The sequence below is a fragment of the Trachinotus anak genome, unplaced genomic scaffold (genome assembly GCF_046630095.1).
Source record: "Trachinotus anak isolate AG129_WGS33_773 ecotype Australia unplaced genomic scaffold, CSIRO_AGI_Tana_v1 ptg000004l, whole genome shotgun sequence".
NCBI lineage: Eukaryota > Metazoa > Chordata > Actinopteri > Carangiformes > Carangidae > Trachinotus > Trachinotus anak.
Window position 1 is genome coordinate 4,887,599 of NW_027273855.1, and position 22,286 is coordinate 4,909,884.

General features: G+C 39.1%; 1 protein-coding gene across 3 annotated transcripts in view; it reads right to left on the reverse strand.

The window, feature by feature from the left end:
* mtor (mechanistic target of rapamycin kinase) overlaps positions 1-22,286 on the reverse strand; it is a 90,600-nt gene that overhangs the window by 22,463 nt on the left and 45,851 nt on the right. For all 3 annotated transcript variants that reach the window (XM_071475405.1, XM_071475404.1, XM_071475406.1), the window contains 7 exons: positions 16,346-16,421; positions 13,082-13,221; positions 9,613-9,713; positions 8,866-8,981; positions 6,154-6,231; positions 5,374-5,481; positions 984-1,109 (listed from right to left, as the gene is read on the reverse strand). In XM_071475405.1, coding sequence (XP_071331506.1) covers positions 984-1,109; positions 5,374-5,481; positions 6,154-6,231; positions 8,866-8,981; positions 9,613-9,713; positions 13,082-13,221; positions 16,346-16,421 — 745 coding nt within the window. The remainder of the gene's footprint in view (positions 1-983; positions 1,110-5,373; positions 5,482-6,153; positions 6,232-8,865; positions 8,982-9,612; positions 9,714-13,081; positions 13,222-16,345; positions 16,422-22,286) is intronic.

Genomic DNA, 22,286 nt, shown 5'->3' on the forward strand with positions numbered 1-22,286 from the left:
AAACAAAGAGGGAGCATACATAAGTACTTAGTATTGTGTGGATAGGAACATTTTTAAAGACAAAGAGACAGAAAGAAAGAAAGCTGCAAAAAGTCTAACCTCACCACTCAACATGGTAGCCTGGAGGTCTTAGTGGGGTCATTTTTTCCAGTTTACATCACTGTTGGTGATTCTGACAACCTCTGTGCATGCGTGTGTGCTTAAATACAACAAGAATGTGTAGATAGAAATATTGTCCGTTTGTCTGACATCCCTTGCAATCAATTAGAATAACAGTGAGGTAAAGAAGAACGGAAACTTGCACCACTTTAATTGAGAAGATATGTGGTTTCAGGTTTCTAAACAGTGTGATTGAGAATTCTGTGCTTCTTTCATCAGTGCCAACTTGTTGAAATGAAGTTTAATTTCATGGCTAGAATTCATGGTTGCATCAGAGCTCGACTTCCCTTTTCCCATTGACGAGATTTATTTAATCAACTCTAAGTTATTCCTCCTGAATGTTATGGGATTACAATTAATTACAGTATACATGATGAGGGTCAGACATAAGGATACTGCAAGACTTTGGACAAATGTCATATTATACAGCACTGTTATCTTTTTAAATAGGTCGTTATAGTGTAGTTGTAGATAAAAAGAGGTAGAAACTTACTGTTTACTGTTATTTATTGTGAGCAAGTTCTCATTTTCTAAAACGCTATACAATAACACTTTTTTTGGTCTAATTTAACATGATATGAAATTATTCTGATGTATTTCTGAGGTTTGTAACATGACACAATTCTGGTGAAAACTGTCTTTGTGTTGCTTTTCGCCCATTCAGGGTCAGTGCCCCCATGTCAGAGGGGCAGATGTGTATCAGCATTTGAGCACTAAGAGGAGCCAAAGTGAAATTTTAAACGCCTACCCGTAAGCTTTAAAGCATAATCCAGGTAATTATATCTTGGGTCTTATTTTTGTGGCCTTTCACTGAATGTACTGACCAGGCGTCCACTCTTGCCACAGAGGCTGGCATACTTCAGCCAAGTCCTCATGTCCTCGTGGGGGCTGATGACCAGTGATCGGACCATCAGGATCTTCTGCCAGTCCTCCACAATCCGCTGACAACCCTGGGGGGAAATAACACAAAAATAGCAAAGGACAGACGGGTTAAACGCTGTTCTCTCTTGTTGCTCCCTTGAAAGAGAGGCACCTACTTGTTAAACTCAAGAGAAAGAACACATGTGAGAGACCGATCAAGTTAAAACCCTAGAGGGTACCATTACTACCAGTGGTCCCTATCTTTAACATGCCCACACGTGAGTACAGGTTCACGTGCCAGAAAAGAAAACAGACACACCTACTGTTCTTTTTTAATACATCTGTAAAGACCATTAGCTGACGATGATCGTGAGATAACACAGAGCTGCTGAGAAAGGCACCACAAACACAACATCAGAGTTAAAATGCTGGGCAAAAAAAGTGCTGTATAATCTACTCTGTATGATTTGAATTTAAGAGGTATATACAGGGGGGTAGACAATAACGTAACAATATCAGGAGAAAGGACACTGATGTAAGTTGATTGTAATTACACTGCTACAAGGAAGTGTCATATTACATGGCAACTAGCAACAACAAATGAGGTTTGAGATCTATTGAGATCTATTTTAGGCAACATAACATAACTAATATGCAGCTTCAACAATAATTTAACTCATCTTTGTGTCTGACATGGGGATTTTTGTATTTCAAAGTCCTTTTTCTATCCCCTGTAACTTTTCCTTAGATGGAAAATGTGTGTTGGGGCAAGCTGTTGAAAGCTGAGGTTGGAATTGGCTGGAACCACAGGTTCTGAAATAGGCTTAACCTGATGGGATAAAGGGATGAGTGCAGGTTAAATCTGGCAAGAGCCAAGCTGATGGTTACAATGATTAAGATAGTTTAAGTCCAGGTTTAACAACAAGAAATTACTGACATTTTTGTGCTGATTAACATGACTGAAAGAAGCAACCGTGTATCACTGGGGGCATTGAAGTTGACAGGTGGTCTGAGACACATCCCACATCCCTGGATTGAATCCAGCAGGACCATTCTTGCATGTCTTCCATCTTTCTTTCTGCCCTCATTTGCTCTTGTTGTATTGTAATTACTGGTCAAAGCTTTAGAACATCCCCATTTTTACAGTTTTTATTGAAATGCAAGTAGATCAAGCCCAGTGAATAAACTTAAATGGTACAAAGGTAAGTGGTAAACTGCCCCAGAGGTTAAAAAAAAGGTTAGCTACCCAGAAATGCAAATTTCATATAAAACAGGCCTTTTGCAAAGATCAAGAAATGGGTTATTCCATTGGGTTAATCCATTGCCTCAACTTCTCTTGATTACTTACAAACCCTGTGTCTGTACAAAGTATTACATATACAGCATATCACTATTGCACTGCAGGAAGTAAGAATGTGTGTGTGTGTGTGTGTGTGTGTGTGTGTGTATGTGTGTGTGTGTGTGTGTGTGTGTGTGATTCCCTTTTTTAGAAATCTGAAATCTGTTTATTTGTTCCATCCCTTAATTTTAGCACACCGGGATATTAAATTGTGTAAATGTCAATGACAACTGAAAAAATTAAGATGTTATAAAACTTTTGACTGGTAGAGTATTTAAAATATTTGACAAAATATTAATAACAGCACATTTTTTCACAATTTTAAAAGGAGGATGAAACACTAGTTGTCTATACTATAGAACATACCAAAATGTTAAAGAGCTTTTCATATACAGCAAGTTCTCTAAACACTCTAAATTAGTTAAAAGCAATTTGACTGTTACTGTCAAAGGGGCTGGAAAGGGGATTAAATAATGTGCACCCTGCACTGCACCATCATACGGCCTTTGCCATGTGTCTACTCCTTTGATGAGGGAGACTGTTAGAGGAACAAAGAAAGAGTAAAGGAGTGGGACAGTGACTCCCTGACAGGTGTGTAAGGTCAGCCTCCAGTAAATCACTATGGAAAGAAGAAACCTGTCAGGTGTTAAAGCCCCATCTTTAGTGCAGCCATTATGGGCCTTGTGTGTTTGCTCAGGAAGACCCTTCTTGATCCCAAATACCCCCTCCAACCAACCTCCATCTTTTATGAATGGAAAGAGTCAAGATGATCAAAAGTATCTTCATTTTACTGCAACAGGATCTCTCTCTCTGTGTAATGCTTTCCATTCAACACTCAAGCAAATTTTAGAGAAACCTTTGAAATGTCACAAGGAAATTGTTAGTGCATTTTGACAGCTTGGTAAAACCAATCACCACAAAAACAGCATAGTTTTGAAGAGAATAGCAGGTCTGACTAAAATCAAGTCTTTTTATCTAAAGGCAAAAACAAAACAATGAACTTCACAATACTAAACCTTTGTTTAAGTCTCTGTCGCCCCCCCCCCAAATTATTATTTTGTGAATGCTTTTTTCAATGTAATTAATTCCTAATGCAAATGACAGACTGTCACTCATTTTTGAAGATCAGCAAATCAGCTGGCATCACAGTCACATTTCTCATCTGTTTCTAGGAAACAACAGTCTCTCTGTTTGTTCTCCTTGTTTGGTTTTATGAAAAAAATAGGCAATTTTGTTTTCTGGGTGTTTTCAGGAAACTGAGCCAGGTCCAGCTCCAGATAATCATCTTCCTGGTATGTTATTTTGTTATCAGGTTTTGTGCAGTTAGAGACAACACTGTCTTTATGTTGGATTATATCTTGCACCATCTCTTTCACTGTGACATTCTGGAGTAGAAAAACAGACCCTCCAATGCGCCACTCAGAATTTGCACTCAGTGCTGCATTCAACAACCTTTTAGATGGCAAATTTTGAAAACAGCATAATGGAGCACTTTGGGATGGCACATGCAGTCTTCAGATAAATAAAATCTTGCTGGGCTGTGAGTAAGGTAAAGGATGATGCAGGTTTCTGTTTTTTGGTCACGACAAAAGTTTAGTTTAATACAGCATGTATAACGTGGAGAGTCAGGAATGGTGCGCAATAGATCGAAAGTTATTAGTTCATCTGCATGACTTAAATTCTTCCTTCAAAGTTTAATTCAGCTGTAAAATGTCCAACATGGAAAAGATGACCTTGAGCAGAATTATCTTGGATCAGATGGCATTCGTTTCAAATTCCAAAGCCTTGGCAGGCGGCAAACATTTCTGAACCGCTTGTGGATTTGTGGTTCTTCCACACGTCGCCCTGTCTTATTTAACAGCATGTACAACGCTGTAATTCACAATTAATAATGATAATAATAGTAATTACCATTATCAGTCTTGGGCAGAAGGAGTATGGATAGGTTTACATGGTGGGCTGCATGAAATATTCTTACAAAAGTCATTTCATGCTGGCAATGGCAAGTTTGATCAAAAATGATCTGAGTGTGTTGCTGTGTATGGAGAGGTCAGTCCTCATGACCCAGGGTAACTAATGATTTACTCGTCCACTAAACGGTATGTGCCAGCTCTCACTTATGGTCATGAACTCGGGTTAATGTCTTAAACAACCAGGAAACAGAAAAAGTGGCTGAAGTAACCCTAGCCCTTTAAAAAGTGTTGTTCCAATCTGATTTCACTTTCACAACATGCACCTCTGTTTTCAATTGTATGACATCACAAGCTTCAAATTATGTGGGGGGCAACAGCAATTAGCAGTTTACACACACACACACACACACACACACACACACACATATATATATATATACATATACACACAAGCACACAAATGTGATGGGTTCTTGACATGCTGCTGCCTACTGTGTTCAGAAGGCCACAACAAAATTTAGCTCATGACAATATAATACCACCTCAGTGACAAACCACTTGTACACAGTCAAGTGGGGAGTGTGCTTATAACCTTGGATTAATAAAATAAATATTTTCCTGTTTAGTGAATGTGTTTTAGCTCAAGTGATTGACTCTTTTCTTTGTTAATGTAACTCTAACTCTAAGGTTGTGATTATGAATTTTAAATAGACTAGTTATGAAAGACTGTAGCAGGTTCTGGCTGCAAGTGGGGCATATTTTATATTTAGTGACCTTCATTTGACATTTGCTCTAAGCAGCATAAATAACACTTTACCTGAGCTTATTTTTTCAAATCTCCTTTGAAATGACTCTCATATTTAGAAGTAAACATAGAAACCTACAAGATGGTGAAGCCACAAGGAGGTAGTAGCATGTGTCTTTGACAGTGTGTATGGTGCACGGCTTGTAATGTTTCCCATTAGTAACACTGGCCTTTCCAACATCTGCTTTATATTGTATTTGTAGTGTGTGTGTGTGTGTGTGTGTGTGTGTGTGTGTGTGTGTGTGTGTGTGTGTGTGTGTGTATGTGTCCATCCATATATCATGTGCTGTAGTTACCTGAAGCCTCTCCCACCATGTTTCCCTGATGATGTCCCTCCTCTCTGGCACCAGCTTGTACTGGATCACCTCCTCTAGCTCTGACAGCATCTGGCAAGATACCATGGCCTGGGAAACAAACACATACACACACATATATTCATTCTCACCCACACATTCATTATTATATTACAGTTTAAATTGCCCAGATGAGGCAGTAGCGCCCTCTGTGCAATGTAAAAGCATCACTGAAGCTTGTAAATTCATCAGAAATTGCGAGTGGATGCATTCAGCAACCAAATGCTCCTTCTTGTGAGGCATCTGTCAGAAAGCCTCGCTCATCTTCATTTCTTGGTTTTGTTTACAACTGACATTTGAAACAACCTAGTCTTGATGCCATTCTATCTAGATGATGAGTCTTCATGGTGAACAGCTACGGTATTTTGTATGCCAAAATCAACTAGGATCAAATGGCTTTTCATGATCAACATCTGTATGAGAGGAACACTGCTGCTTTCAGGATTCAACTTCTGATTTGAAATGTTTCTTGTATAATTCCATGTAAATAGATAATAAAATGGGAGCACAGAGCAGTGGAGAAACTCTTAAACCTAAACTAAATATTTATGATTTTGACTTTTAAAGAGGGTAGAGCAGAAACTTCAATTTTTATAAATCATCACTTTAATAAAAATTTTGTTGCTGTGGCATAATCCTTGTGCACAGGAATTCTATGAAAAATGAGATGATCAAATGAAGCCAGGGGTTGAATATTTCTGGCTGTCTCAAAGGAAAACTTACCCCGTAGGCTCGACTGTAGCTCTCTCCAGCCATGGCCGTCAACTCAGCATCCAGAAGGTCTCTTGCTTTGTCAATACACTACATTTAAAAAAAAAAAAACACACAAACAAATTTACAGAGTAATCTTAAATTTCAATGAAATCTATAGCTTTACAATCACACATAAACATAACGATGAAAATTTAACAAAAGAGTTCCTTCACTAACTCAAGTACTGCAAATTTTCCCTCAACATGTTTTCTTTCTGTTTCTATATTAATCTTCTTTTTACATGTAATAATGACATTTCCTCAACAATGTAAGGATAGCATGACCCCAAAATGCACCATGACACAATGTCACACTCTTCTAAAAACTCCTCACCTCAGGGACTGAACAAAAACACTTTGTACAAATGAACAAAGGCATCTTATTGCCTGCTGCTCACACCCTTTTGCTGCCAAGAGTGACACATTAGTACAACTACAACTTAAATGCCTGCTTGTGTAGCAAAATGGTTTGATGCACTGCTGGGAGCCAAGTGTTTTATGAGGAGAGGTAAATGAACTGTTGAAAGCAACAGTGTGAACGTTATGTAACTATGGTTGTGGATGTCAAATGCATCTTTAATGTTTTAAAACTGGATTGGGGTGATTAAGAAGGATTCAGAATGGGGACTGTTAGTCATGCCTTCCTGCAATGACCATGATGCGAATTCTGAAATAACAGTCTGTCAGAGCACAGTCATGGATCAACAATCTTCTTCTTACCTTCCTGTTCTTTTGGTGTATTACTGTATATAACCGACTCATTTGTAAAATTCCAGATCCCTGGCTTTTCCTGCCAGGGCTACATTTCTCCAAATTCAACGATACTGAAGACATTTCATCAACAGTGAGAGGCGTGAGGGGTGGAAAAACAGTGACAGAAAGACCAGATCCAGTGCAGCAAAAGGGGACAAACAAGGACACAAGTGCTGTGGCAGAGAATCTGCTGATTTCTCTGGGTTCTACAGCCAACGTTTTAGGGAACTGTTATTAGTAGAAGGGTAAAATGAGGGGGGATGACTGAGGAAGTTCTCTGAGGCCAAGGCACACAGCTGTTTCAGACCCACTCCCACCAATTATTTTTTCGTGGGGAGGCAAAGAAGGAATGGCGTGCCAAAACACCTCTTCAGGCATGCACAACAAGAGGAGAGGTTAGGGGAGGGTGGTTAGGACAAGGTGACAATGAGGCTGCTTTTTACAGCCTCCACTCAGTTATGGTCCTGTTTACTCCTGAATTACTGTGCTGGGGCCTCATTGGAAATGTGCAGTCCAGACGACTCCTGATAAATGCAGTGTCTGGCTTCTGGCAGCACAAACAAACCGTGACCCGATCTCCCATTCGCTTACATAAAGGTTACACTTATGTACTTACATAGGTCTAAGTCCAGTGATATTACTTTATCATTACAGTGTGGTATGAAGGCCTCAATGTGAATGGTTCAGGCCAAATCAACCACTAGAGGAAACTCAAAACAAAACCCAAACATGACTCTGAAGTCTGAGGAAGGGTTCTGGTTTGTAAAAACCATGAGGCACTTTACAAATCAGACGCACTCTGGAGGACTGGATACATCATAAATCTTGGCCCAGCAGACTTTACTTGGGGGTGGGGGTTGGGGTATGACTACCATGTCTACACATCATCGCCGCAACAGACCAAACACTGAGATTTATAAAGCAAAGAAACCTGAAACCTTCCACACATACACACGCCGAGGCTCTAGGAGCACATGTCTGGTTGTTGGGGGTATACACAGAGGAAAGGAACAGCACTATGGAATCAAGAGGACTCAAGTTCGAGGATTACCAACCACATCCGGAAGACTAGACTGAGCTCATGTTGACATTTAAGCTTTCACCCTCACGCCATCTGCTTTTCATTCCTCTTCCTTCATTGTGAGTGGCCTCATTGTCAGCAAGAGTCAAAAGTCTGCTTTCCCTATTCAGCTGATGCAGAGTCCTATAGGCCACACCTGGACTCAATCTCCAAATTAGAGGGGGGAAGGAGGCTGGAGGGATGAGGGGGCACAGAGAGCAAGTCTCTAGGGCTTTGTGGTGAAAAGGGGACTTGGAGGATGAGTCCAGGGAAACTGGAGGAGCAGGTGTTTACTGGTGTCAGTGTTGGGGCTTGTGTTTGTTAGACATGCTGGCATCCAGCTTGAACAAATCCATTTCCAAGGAGCATGAGCTCATCTATGATCCCCAACCTTCATCAGATGAGGAAAACACCACCCTTACCTCCACCAGACCTTGTTGACAGGCAGACAGGAGGGGAAAGGACTCTTTATTTGTTTGAGGCTAAATGCTGTAATGATTTACAATTTCAAGAGTTACATAACATTTCCACGCCAAAGAGCTACCACACTGTTAGAAAAAAAAACAAAAAAAAACTGATGCATTTTATTTCTTTTAATAAAAAGCCTGCGCTCATGGGGGAATTCGATCCTGACTGGAATAGCCGTAAAGCCATTTTTATGTTTCTTTGCAGTGTTAGTTTCCAGTGATTTTAGCTTTTCATACCTTGCTGTGAAGACTAATGAAAAGTCCAGAAGCCATGAGACTAGGCAAATTCCCATGTGGCATGTCTTTATGAGATGTTTTCTAAAAAATATAGACTTTTAATGGGCATTGAATGGGTGGGAATATGCTCCATTTGGGTGTTTTTGTGAGTGATGATGTAACTCACCTGCTGGGCCAATGAGAAGAGGTCCTGATGCAGGGCTAGCACTGCTCTATAAAAAGCTCCATCATGTGTGTCTCTTGGGATCATACATGTGTACTCCTCCATACTGTCCCAGTGCCCTGGAGAAGCAGGAAGATACAGGAATGAAGACAGGCTTAGACAGAAAACTTGTGATAATGAGTGTAACATTTAATTATGAATGGCTTACAAGCTAACTACTGAATACTGAAGCAGATTGAAGTTTTGCAGCCTGGCACTGCTGCTTTAAACGATGCTCCACCTCAGCTTGCAATAACATGAATGACCACAACCTCAACATTTTGCTTCCCAATGACAACAACAAAAGATGGCCTGAGTCTTCAGATAGACAGGCCTGCTGGTTGGGTCTCGTCTCAGGGTTTACAATTGTGTTTGGAAAGTCTAAGCCACAGACCACAAACCTCTGAGGTTGCCTCTGCAGTGTGGTCCCTGCTTTTCTCCACCATTGCACGTTACGATATGTCAATGTTATGACTGGATACCATTCCCATCTGGTTATTAGAGTGAGACTTGGCAAGAGCTGTTACTGTTTTCATTGCTGCTTGGTTTCAGTGCATTGTTGCACTGAGTCACACAGAGGATTGTTTAAATGCTCCATGCTCAGAACTCTCAGCTGAATGCTACTGCAGTGTGTTGTCCATTATTAGGATGTTCTTCTGATTACTTTTTAATTGTTAATTCATATCTGATATGAAGTACTTGAGTGGTTACCTAGACCCCAGGCGGCAGCAGCAGCCATGCGAGCCATCTTGGCCTGGGTTTCCTCGCTCACCAGTGTCCACTCCTCACAGCACTGCTGGTGCAACTGGCCCCTGTAAAACATTTACCGCAGGCTTCAGATGGTAGAGGAAGCGAATCCAGATTTGTTCAGTGCCCTCTTCAGAGTTATGATACAGCATGTTAACAGTAATGACTTCACATATTCAGGAACTGGTCTGATCATCAGATTTCCATGTTGATCAGGTAAAAAGGCACACAGAGTATTATTGTATATACATAATCATAGGAATGCAAAAAAGGATTTCAAACACCCTTGAATTATATTCTTTAACTCCATCTGAAATGATCTGCATATCTCATGGTCTCTTTGAGCTGTGTGAAGAATTGCTGGCATTTTACAGCTAAATAAAAAGCATACATACAATAAATGTAAGAATGATGATGAAGTTGAACAATCGAGGAGTGCAACTTTCACTTCTGATTGACCGACATGAATTTACAACCACGATTACAGAGTGTTGATCAAACATTGCTACAACTGCACTGCCTTTAAAACTTGCCTGAAGTGATGCTAATGTTCTGGTCTTCATCCTCAACAGATACAAAGGTTCTCCTGAAGTTCAAGTCCTAATGATAATACATATATGCTATGACACTAAATGTCTTTTCCTGTGCCAAAAAGCAACAGAAGAAATCATTCCTCAGAATAGCAAAGCATTTCTGGCCAGGGATGAGAAGGAAACTGACTGGAGACAAGACCTGGTTCTATTACATCTGCCATTATTTATTTCTTCATTTATTTTTAAAGATGAACATCTCAAATCAGTGTACCATCCCACTACAGTCTGATAATATCAAGTATCCCAGCAAAAAGATGGATGTTCCTGTTGGGGTCATGTGCATTTAACCAAGACTAATTGCTCATTTACAAAAATCAGTGCTGCATTGTCTGGGGGATCAAACCCACTGCATGTGTTTTACAGGCAGGATGCTGCAGCAAACTTAGATGAGAGAGAGAGACAGACACAGAGGGAGGGACAGACAGAGAAAAAGAAAGAGGCAGGTTTGAAAGTCAGTGAAGTGAAGCCCTTCTCCAGCTGCCAGGCTATCGAATAACATGAAAGCAACAAGTACAAAAAGCTCCGGGACACTGGCCTTATGGGTGTCTATGGCAGAAAAACACCACGTCCAGTGGAAGGAAGAACTTGAGTTATTCTATGACTTAGTAGACAATCTTTCACATCTTTGGAATTTCATTTGAAAAGGTGCTGAAATAAATTCTGCGAGTTTAAAAGAGACATTCATTTAGCAATGTGAAAAGGCAAAAAAAAAAAAAAAAAAAAAAAAAAAAAAAAAAACACCACACGCCGCCAGTCCACTCACACAAGTGTTTTCACTTGTGACTGATTAGACCTCTTCTCAGGGCTGCGTGAACCAATTGCCAATTGTGCTTGATTGATATCTCCATCACTCTCGTTCCTTTTCTTGTACCTCTTTGAAAAGGACAAAATCATGTGCTAATGAAAGTAGTAAAGGTGTTATAGTCTGTTTTTGCAGCAGATAGTTGCAGGAAAAGCACAGGTGAAACAAATTTTATTAACATTCAAGTGTTCAGCCTCCAGCCAGCGCGCACAATGGTCAGGACCCTAGAAGCTGAGCTCACTCAGATGGAATGCAGTAATTTTTAATGTTATCAATTACACCTGTGCTTTTCCTGCTTTGACATGCCAACATATCTTCTGTGAAAAAAGCTCCATTACACCTTTGCTATTTTTATTAGTATATGGATTTTGGTGACATCCCATAATTCTCAGCACATCTCCACCCGTCTTCAACCTGAACAGAACCCTGAATACCAGGAAATGACATCCTGGTATTTTGCAGTAAATTCTTGCTAAAATCTACTCTTTTCCACATAAAAAATACCTGCAGGTTCCCACAGTTTTTTGCATTTACTGTATCTGGTTGCATATTGAAGACTATTATACAACATGCACTGAAACAAAGAAGTTGAACAAAAGTTGAAATGCTGTTATTTTAGTAATATTACCTTCAATGCTCATTTGACATTTGTGGTAAAATATTTTCTTTAATTATTAGCGATGCTGAGAGTAGAATCTGCACATAATAGCTATGCAATCCAATCCAAGTGCCTTTATGAGACACACAGGCCTTCAGAAATGGCTGCATGTTTGACTTTGATTGCCAAACAGCAGCATTAAGGTATAAAACAACTCTGGTAATCAGCAGGTTGATATGTGAGTTTGAATAGTACTAAAATCAAATCAAAAACCAAACACCAGGGCCCAAAATACAAAAGCAAAAAACCCACTACAGTTATTACTATGTATCCTATCAATTTTCTCAAGGAATGAAAAACCATGCTGACTAAGACAAGGGATCACAATTTGAAACGAACCTACACTGTTTACATTTTTTAGATGATGATGGACATTCTACACTGAAGATTCTTTCAAAGATGTTCAAGTGTTCTCTAAGGTGTGGGTTTTACTGTCAAAGCATTAAATGCGTTTTAACAATCTCTCTCATCAGTTTCGGATTAGCACATAGGGACCTGTACAATATCCTTTCAACTTAACAGGGAACAATGTGTTCTCTTAAGTGTGATCTCATGATCCACTTAACTGTTATATCATCTCCAAGCCTTATCCATCCACAATACACAGACAGAACCACAAACCCCCTCTAACTGAATAATTTTCTTATAAAATAATTGAATCACTTTCTTACAAAATGAATCACAGTGTATACAACAACAGCACAAGGACAGCAGGTTACATAAGCAAATTAACATCTGTTTAACGTCATGGTTTCTGTGACGATCCACATTTGGATCCTTCGGACATCTTGTGACTTTCTTTTTCCCTAAAAATGCTCTTTGAAGGCGAGCGGTTGTTATGGAGTTGAGCCTCAGCTGTGGTGTGGTTTCATTGGAGTGGCAGCGCCTCTTACTGGTGTTGGATGCTTGCTCATGCATTTCCTGGTAAAATTACATTGGTCAACTCAGAGAGAAACAGTTTTCTCAGTTTATGCTCAGTCATCAAAGCCCGAATGTCAGGACTCATTAGGAAGAAGCTGCCTACGCAAAATGAACAAATACAAAGAGAGAGATTCAAGAGCTCACAGCAAGTCTACAACCTCAGACACTGTCTCTATCCATTAGAGCCAAGGTTAGAAACTGAAGAACCCAATGTGCTCTTTATTTTATCACTTCAGTGAATCACATTTATATCAAGAAGCCCAGAGCACAATGTGTTAGAAAAAACTAACTTATGGTAAATGGAATTCAGTCAGCAAGCATTACAAATACTGTCTCTGCTGTCAGTGCTTATGTATGAAACCATGTATCAATGAATCTAAGACCTGAAGGCAGAAACACTGATATGAATGAGTTGTTGCAGCCCTACTGCACTCACAACTGATATGACTAATGACATACCATTCTCCCAGGGCCTCTAAGCAGCGCATCCTGCCCAGGATGAGCTCTGGATCCTCTTTGTTCAAGTCGATCTTCTTGTCGTATGACACCAGGGCATCTTCCCACTCATGCAGCTTCTCATACCAGGTGGCTTGGATTTCCTGGTGGAAAAAAAGACAACAGGCAGAAACGGAAAAAAAGAAAAAGAAAAATTAAACTGGAACCATGTAACAAAAAAAAACGACACAATTAACCTGGACTTTTTCTCCTTCATCACATAGGCGAAACCTGTTTTGTTTCTTTTATCTTGACCATTTGACATTTTAATGAATTGTTTTTAGTGCAAGCAAATAGTTTTGGAAGAACATTCCTTGTCCATTTATAATCAGACTTCCATAGCTAACTTTCATGATAACATTTCATGACTGATTAGAGATTCACTTAATCAATCAACCTGGAGCTGGAGCGCGCACACACACACACACACACACACACACACACACACACACACACACACACACACACACACACACACACACACACACACACACACACACACACACACACACACTAGCCTCAGATCAACACAGTGTTGATCAGGTTATTGATTGTTGGCCCATTCCTCTTCAAAGGCTCTGTGAAGTTGCTGGATATTGACAGAAAGTCAGAAAGTGGAACATGCTGATCTGATCTGATACATGCAGATCCAGAGCATCCCAAACATGCTCAATGGGTGACGTGTCTGGTGACTACACAGGCCATGCAACAACTGGGATGTTTTAAGTTTCCAGGAATTGGGTACATCATGCTGCAGTATGAGGTGAAGGCGGCAGATGAATGGCACAACAATGGGCCACAGGATATCATCACTGTGTGTGTGTGTGTGTGTGTGTGTGTGTGTGTGTGTGTGTGTTGTCTTCATAGCAAAAGTCTTAGATCTTTCAGTTAAACTAATGATAAATGGGAGTGGAAACAAAAGTGCTGCATTTAAAGTTTTGCTCAGTACATATATACAACCTTTTTACAACCTTTTCTTAACTGATCATTCCTTAGTTTGGTACTAAACAGGGAAACCTTGCATCCACCCACAGTTAAGCTTTCCAAAGGGTCACCTCATAAATAAGGTTCCTGGAAGTGCACAGTGAAACTGATTTTACTGAGTCTTTTCACTTTTACCATGTTTTTACAGAGAAACATAAATGCAGTTCACAAAGGCAAAAGGAAAGACCTTTACCATATGAGTCCTAATGGCTGGGAAAGACTTTTGTCTTGACTTTGGGCTGAAACCTACCCCTTCATAAAATCAAGTGAGGTCTTTCTATTAGGAAATACGATATTTAGGTTGTCTCTCAAACACAGCCCTGTTTTTCCTAAAGCTGAGCACATACATTAGGTATGTCCACACCAGCTAAACTGAATTTGTATTTGTGACGACTGCGGATTGTGGAAAAAACTACAAACATTGAGTGGTGGTAATTCTGTTTGCTAATGGATCTTTGACTTTTTTACTGTTAGGCAACAATTTGCCATACATTTTTTTTTACACCACACGGTGGCATTTCTTTTCCACTTTCTTTCCCATTTTGCTGTTTTATTTATTTTATTTGTGTGGTCAGTTAAAATTGATTTGTATGTACCAGTACATTTCTGTGTGTTTTTTTTCCTTTATGTGTTGTACTTGTACTGCATGTTAGATTTTGATATAAATGTAGGTATCGAAGAGTTTCTTTTTTTTTCTTAATAATAAATTACAGCTGTCATGTTCACTCCAATACCAAATACCAAAATGCAAAAGATTGGCTATTTAACATGTTTTTTATGGTTACTAGTGACAATAGAGTTCTGTGGTATGGTGGAATCAGTTACATCAGGTTTTAGCTAAACAATACTTGCTGATAGTATGAATTAGTTACTGGTATAAATTATGTACGCACAATTACAGGTTTTGGTCTATTTCACCAGAACAAATCAGTGATCAACAGTGGTTTGGTCTGTTCTACCATCATTGAGCTCATTAGTGGTAATGAACTTAAAAGCCTGTCTCGTACATCTGTACAAGAAACAAACAAAAACCTCAGTGATGCATTTTTGGTAAAAGGGAAAGAGACGAATCAGAAGAGAAAAATGTTCTGTTCCTCTTATGTAACTGATGTGGAAATTTGTGTGAGGGTGTCCAACGCATGTCTACTGTTAAACAGTAATTTCATATCTGGCCCATGTCCATCTACAGAGAACATGGAACATTGAGGGGTTTTCAATAATATCAGACAGGTGGAGTCCTCTACATGAACAGAAAGAATTAGCTCACAAAAATACCAATGGCGACATTCAGGAGTGACATATTCTGTGGTTTTCAACTTGGCCCATCAGAAGTCACACAAGGACTTCAAGTGAATGATTTTCTATTTAGGGATGTTACAAACCACTCACCATTAAGAAATAAGTACTGTTTGTATTTTTTGGTATGGAGAATTAAATCCTCTTACTAATGGGGAAAAAAGCACAAAGTAGTCCTGAGTAGTTTTTGAAAAACATAAATCAGAGAGACATAACAGGTGTGCAATTATGTTAAAAAAATAATAATAATTCCACACATCCTGTCAATTGGATGAGAAAGTCCATAATTCTACCCCCTGCCCTTGACTACTGAACAGCATAGCAGATGGTTTTCCAGTGCTGCACATTAAGAACAGGGTGTTCTGGGGGTATGTGTCTCAAATGACTCTTATCCCCATGTTAAACTGTGTGTATGGGGATAAGATACCCTGAGAAGAATTGTATGCGAACAAGAGACCACATATAATACCAAGGTCTCAGTTGGTGTGTACTGATATTGTATCAGTGACAAAATGAAATACAGACAAGTAAGCCCTGTTTGTAGTAATTAAGTGGTGCATGAGTTTAAAGACTTAGCTAGATACTGTAATGTGGTTTATACTTGTATGAGGCTGTATGTTTTACTCTAGAAAGTTACAACTGCACTATTTTATTGCTCAGTGGAGTGTGTTCCCGAATTATGCTGGACTCAGCTGTGGCAAAGCCGAGCCAGTTTTAACATTTTTGATGAAAGATCCTGTTTTTTGGGTTTTTCTTTTTTTTTTGTTTGTTTGTTTTCTATGCAGAAACACCACTGCTGTGCCAGTGTAGTGGCATGAGTAAATGAAAAGAGGATTTTTCTTTTTTTTTGTCCCAGTGTCAATGTTAATACAACCCAAGATAAGGTTTTCCTGTTTTTGGTTGGAGGAATGAAAAAAAGAAAAAAAACCCAAGAGAAAAAGAACTCACCAGCTCCCCAAAATGTTTCATGGCATACTCCAGCACCCCCGATGCAGCTTCTGGCTGCTGCAGTTTATTGTTGATGCTGCAAGAACAGAGACAAGTTTTTAGGTCAATTTGCAAACAAAACCTGCAAAACTACATGTGAGGTGCTCTATGGTTCAGAATGTGGACAATGTGTGGATACAGGTACAACTGTTATTAAAAGATTGGCGAAATGGCAAAGAGAAACCATCTGGGAGATCCAGCTGTCTCACCACTAATACATGCCTACAATGGCTAGCTTAGTTTCCAAGCTGAAAATCCATCATTTTCAGATGAAGTACTGTAGTAACAAAATGTTCCAGTAAATTTTCAAAGTCCTCCTTGTGAGGGATTATACACAACTTGGGCAACTTGAATATGTGCTGATTGTAAGACAAATGTCTGACCTTTTCTGTGAAGAAACTTTGAATGTGTTGACATACAGTTACTTTAGAAAGTATTCAGACCCCTTCACACTTTTGCACTCTTTACTGTGTTGTAGATTTAACTTTAGATGGATAAAAAAGATAGTTTTTTACCCATAAAACTACACTCAACAACCCACAATGACAAACTACGTCTAATTAATTCAATTTGCCACAGGCGTGCCCCAGTGACATTCTGGACACTCAAGGATCATTTATGCAAACAGGATGCAGCTGACCACAATTTAGAGTGCCGCAACCAAGGGTCTGATTATTTATAATAATAATATAAGAGATTTCTGTTTTTATTAATTTGCAAAAAATTCTAAAAACATGTTTTCACTTTGTTATTATGTGTTACTGAGTGTAGATTTGACAAGCAAAATAGCAATTTTATCCATTTAAAAATAAATCAACAACACAAAGTTTGCAAAATATGAAGAGTTGTAAACACCAGGGGTTTCACTAGCAGGTTTTGGCTACCCCTCCCAGATCCTACCAATCTTTGTGCCTCACCAGCTATTACGATACAGAACCGAGCTGATGGAAACGCTGACGCTGAACCCTGGGTTTCTCTGGTGTTAGGTGAGAAGTGTATCCCTGTGTGTGTCTATATTCCCTCAAGAAAAGTAATTCACCAAACACTCTGAGCAACTCTTACCATTGCCAGTCAACTAAGAAACCCTCCTCAGTCCATTTTGGCAATGTAAAATAAATGTTTCCTCTTTCAGCAAATGTGTATTTTGTGAATGGTAAATGCAGCTATTGACATTTGTCACACTTTTTTGACAAATGATGCGTTACCTGTCAAGACGCCACAAATTCCGTTTGGACACTCAACCGCACTGCCACCACATCTGGAAACACTCATATGAACCACGAGTCTATTATATTTCCTCAACTGCAAAACCCGTGCGCAGCCACGGGAAATTCATCTGTAAAATGTAGCGTTTGAAGAGCACTGGTATGCAGTGGAGTTCCTGAGGACAGTGGGCAAAAGCTGATGAAGGATACTTGAGCATATATGTCAGAAACTTGGTTTGACACAGGGTAAAGGCCAGAAAATGTGATGAAATGGCACAGCAAGTGGTCATGCCAAAGCTTAGGAGGCTGCTGCTGCAGACCAGCATGCTGACAGGTAAAATAACAAATAATCACAACAGGAGCCATCTTGTACATAGTTGGAGACAGAGGACAATCTGTCCACTGGAAGTAACTTTTAAAAAGCACTTTCTGATTATAAGGACTCATTGCTTTCAGTTACTAATCATATGTCAATACATATAAAATGTAGAGTTAAATTTGTGAGCTGTTCCACATTTCTGCAGTGTGGTGTCTCCAAAAAAGACTCTCTGACTTTTTCTCTCCTGATACCAAGTCTGTGCGAATGCAATGCCAGTGCTATGTTTACTTTTTCAACTGAAAATCTGTTTAAAACTGATGATCACTAATAATTTTAACCACTTTAACTGCACATGTTCATAAGCAGGACACTTTTTAATGACAATGAGTGAACATACAGATCTGGATCTGCATCTACATCTGGATCCGGTGTAATGGATTGTTGTCTACATGTAACAAGAACATTTACAGACATGAGGGGTAGCTACAGAAACTGAGCGACAGAATAGTGAGGCCTCATATCTTGTGAGCCTTTTTAAAAAAAACCGACATGAATAAATAGAATGAGAGATTGCTGTATGTGTTTACCACATGAAATATTATGTATGCAAATAATAGTCGAACTGAAGTATTGAAGTGCCCTTAAAAAAAATGAATGAAAGTGTCTTACTGTTACAACATGATCCTCAGAACTAAATAGAAGTTCTACAATCTATCAAAAACTAAACCAAACAGCAATCTTGCGTGACAATGAATATTGTCCTTTCACACACTCCAGCATTGGAAGTAATTTTTCAGAGGATGCTGGTGTAAACACATGACGGAGACTGTAAGACTTCAGGACCTGAAGGAAATCAAATGTGACAGAGTGTGACTGCATAACGTGAGAAAGTGAGCTCATTTTAGTAAATACGAATTTGTCCGTCTCTCTCACAGAGTTTGATAGAGTACCTTGCAGTGTTTCAGCAACCCATTAAATAATTATCGCACAGTCTTCAATAAATACAAATACCATCCATTATTCTGACTAACGTTGACGATATCACACGGGTATGTTTGTATACTTTGTCATCTAAATTGAGCTCACAAATTACTACTTCGTGGTCAAATAATCAACTTTCAAGCACCAATGAAGAGAAAAAGTGTAAGGCCTCCATGTCCCACCACACACAAGCAGACGAGGTATGCTAAAGCCACCCAGATGTTGTTTTATCTGAGGAGACAAATCAGAATAAGGGCTTTCTCTCCTGTGGACCCTGGAGATTTCATTGTCCCTCAGCTGAAGTCATCTGGCTGCCAGCTCCGAGCACACGCAGTCTAAACATATCCAGATGACAAGGCTCACGTAACGCTCCCCTCAAGTAAAAACTCCATCAAACTATTAGCAAGCAGAAAACTTCTTCAGACCATTGTCAAGCCTCTCTCTTATGCAAAGCTACGAATATCACTTCCTAACTGGAAGGTTCCTGTGATTTGCCCCTTTGAGGCATGGAGAGGTCAATGAAAAGAGAAGTTTTTATCAACTGTAAAACTGTCGTGATTTGTTATATTTTGCCATGAAATTTGCTGTGTGTCCTGAATCAGATTACTTTGCGAATTAATTCAAAACCGTGAATAAGATTAACATGAGGTTGCTTTCCACAAAAGTTCAGAAGGTCCTTGACACCACACTCACTTAAATGCAAGAGTCCAGTGTGCAGATAATGAGATCATGTAAACAAAACAAAATAGCTGGAGAGCAAATTAAATGAAATATTTTACACGACAAATCCAGACCCTACACCTACATTGGCTGTATTGTTGGCCAAATACAGAAAGAACAGTTTTGTCTTTCTGCTTACTTTATGACTAGGAATTTTTATTGCTCCTTCTATTACAAAAGCAGAGCACTATAACATTGCTATTCAAATATATCTTACCAGATGCATAATTTCATCAGAGATCCTGACTGAATCTTTCAGCTGGGGCCTTGGTTCAGGCATGCTGCTAAACTCAACACAACGAGAAACAAATCATTCCACTCACATTGCTCAGGCGTGTAACTCAAATGATTTATCACATGGCAAACTCTAAAGCCGCACGTGTACATTAGATTTTGATTTATCTAATACATTTAGGCATGATTACCGACAGTCAGTACCAAGAGGGAGTAGAGATGTATATTTTCTTTTCAAATGTTAAACTCTAGATCACAGATGAGTAAAAATTTGGGGAAGAAAGAAAATCCCCTCTGCTCCCAATAAAATAATCCACAATCCCCATCTCAACTATTCTAAAGTGGTTTGGATTTTTCATTGAGAAGAGAGATCATGTAAATATTTCTCCCCACAAAGGGTAAGATGTATGAGAAGCGCACAGAGAGAGGAAAAATCGGACCTCACTACTTTACCTAATCTAACCTAATTAAGATGATATCCAGTTGATCCTTACTGATTTCTGGGCCCTTTGCTGGCCAAGTGCTGACTCCATTACTTGAACATAATAACTTCAAAATGGGAATGGCTATCTACACTCTGTTCAAGGACAAGGTGATTCAAGGGTTAGTGAACTGATTCACTTGTTTTTTTACTTTTAATGCTATAAGCATAGTTGTAAGTTTGGATATGTCTTATGATATCTTATAGCATATTGGCAGAGATAATCAACACGCCTACAGTGGAAAGGATGCCTCATTGAAACCAGGTATTGACATATTATATATTGTTTTTTATACAATGCATTCAGAAAATATTCAAATCTCTTCACTTTTTTCACATTTTCTTATATTGCAACTTAAATCATTTAGATTCATTCTACCTTCATCAGTCTAGACTCAGAACCCCATAATGACAAAGCAAAAACTTTGGCTTGTCGTTATGGGATAGTTTTTTGTTGTTGTTTTTTTGCAAATTTATTCATAGGAAAAGCTGAAATAAACAAATACTGGAATTTAATTTGGAAGTTTCCATCACTGCAGATGCATGAGTTTGACATCATTGTTTTGTAATGTGCAACTGTCATGCTGGCATTGAAAAAAGGAATAAACTCTGAGGCGTACCATTTGGACAATTTGGAACACGTTCTCAACTGGAACTCGTTCTCGATTCCCATCCCTAACACGGATTGTTCTGCAGGTCTCTCAAGATCTTCCAGACCTACTGACACTGCACTGTTTAAATGCTAACTAAAAACAACTGTCCTAACATAGGTCAGGTTCAATATGAAGAAGAAGAAAAAAAAAAACAATCACACATGTAGACCATGTTGTTGAAATGGCCATGAAGGAAGCTGAGGCTGGGCAACAAGTAAGTTCCATCACATCAGATTACCAGAGAAAACAAGCTGCTCATATAAATAATAAAATTTTCTGTTAGTTTCAGTCTTTTTTTTTTGGTTGAAGGTTGCTGAAGTTGTGGATTTGGACACTGTCAAGTAGGCTGAATCTTTACATGTAACTAGCTGAAACAGCATTTCAGTGGCAAATCTTTCACATCACCGAGCCTTACATTTGCACTGCTACATGCACAGTGGAAAAGTGACACAGGCTGCCTGACATTTCTCTGGACTTTGTGCCTAAAGAACTGTTCATTTGTGGGGCAGCCAAAATGCAATCAAAAATACTTCCAGATAGAAGGAGCCCAACTATCTAGCACCTTCAGGGAGTTCTTTCCATTGCGCAGGCCTTGTCGTAGCAAACTACAGATGAGAAACAGGTGAAGTCAAACTTTGTTGACAACACTGACTACAATTCAACCACTGTATCTGAAACAAACATTTCCCAAGGCAAGAGGGCATGAAAAGGCCATTTTAGTACATTAAAAGAAAATAAACATTTCCATTCAAGATGAGCTCATGTTTATGAGAAAATATGTCAAGGCAGTAGGAGGTCTAGGTCTTACACAGTGTCTGGATGAACAACTTTTTTATTCTGGCTAACAGGTGGCACAAGTGTGAGAAGTACATCCTCCAAAACATAACTGCTTTCAAATACACACCCACAACTAAAATTAGCACTTCTTATTAAGCGCTGAAACTAAGGAGTTTTCTCAAAGAACTACTTTCTGATTAGGTCCTTACATTTAATAACAACTGGGCTTGAAAGATTGACTGTAAAATAACATTAAGAAGTCTCTTGTAACAATTTTTCCGATTCCTAAAACTCATCATTTGAATAAAAGGTCAATTTCAAATTACCCTCATTTGTTCACTGTATCACAGTGAATTTGGAGTAGCTTTGTTTTTCTTCTGTCTAGAAAAGGTTACACCACCAGTACCTTTCAGACATCAGTCATGGGCAATTAGAAAATGACTGACATGAATGGGTCCAAAACATTCCTGTTTTTTCAGCTAGATATTTTTTTTTAGCAGCATGACTGAGCTTTGATCATACTGTACAACTG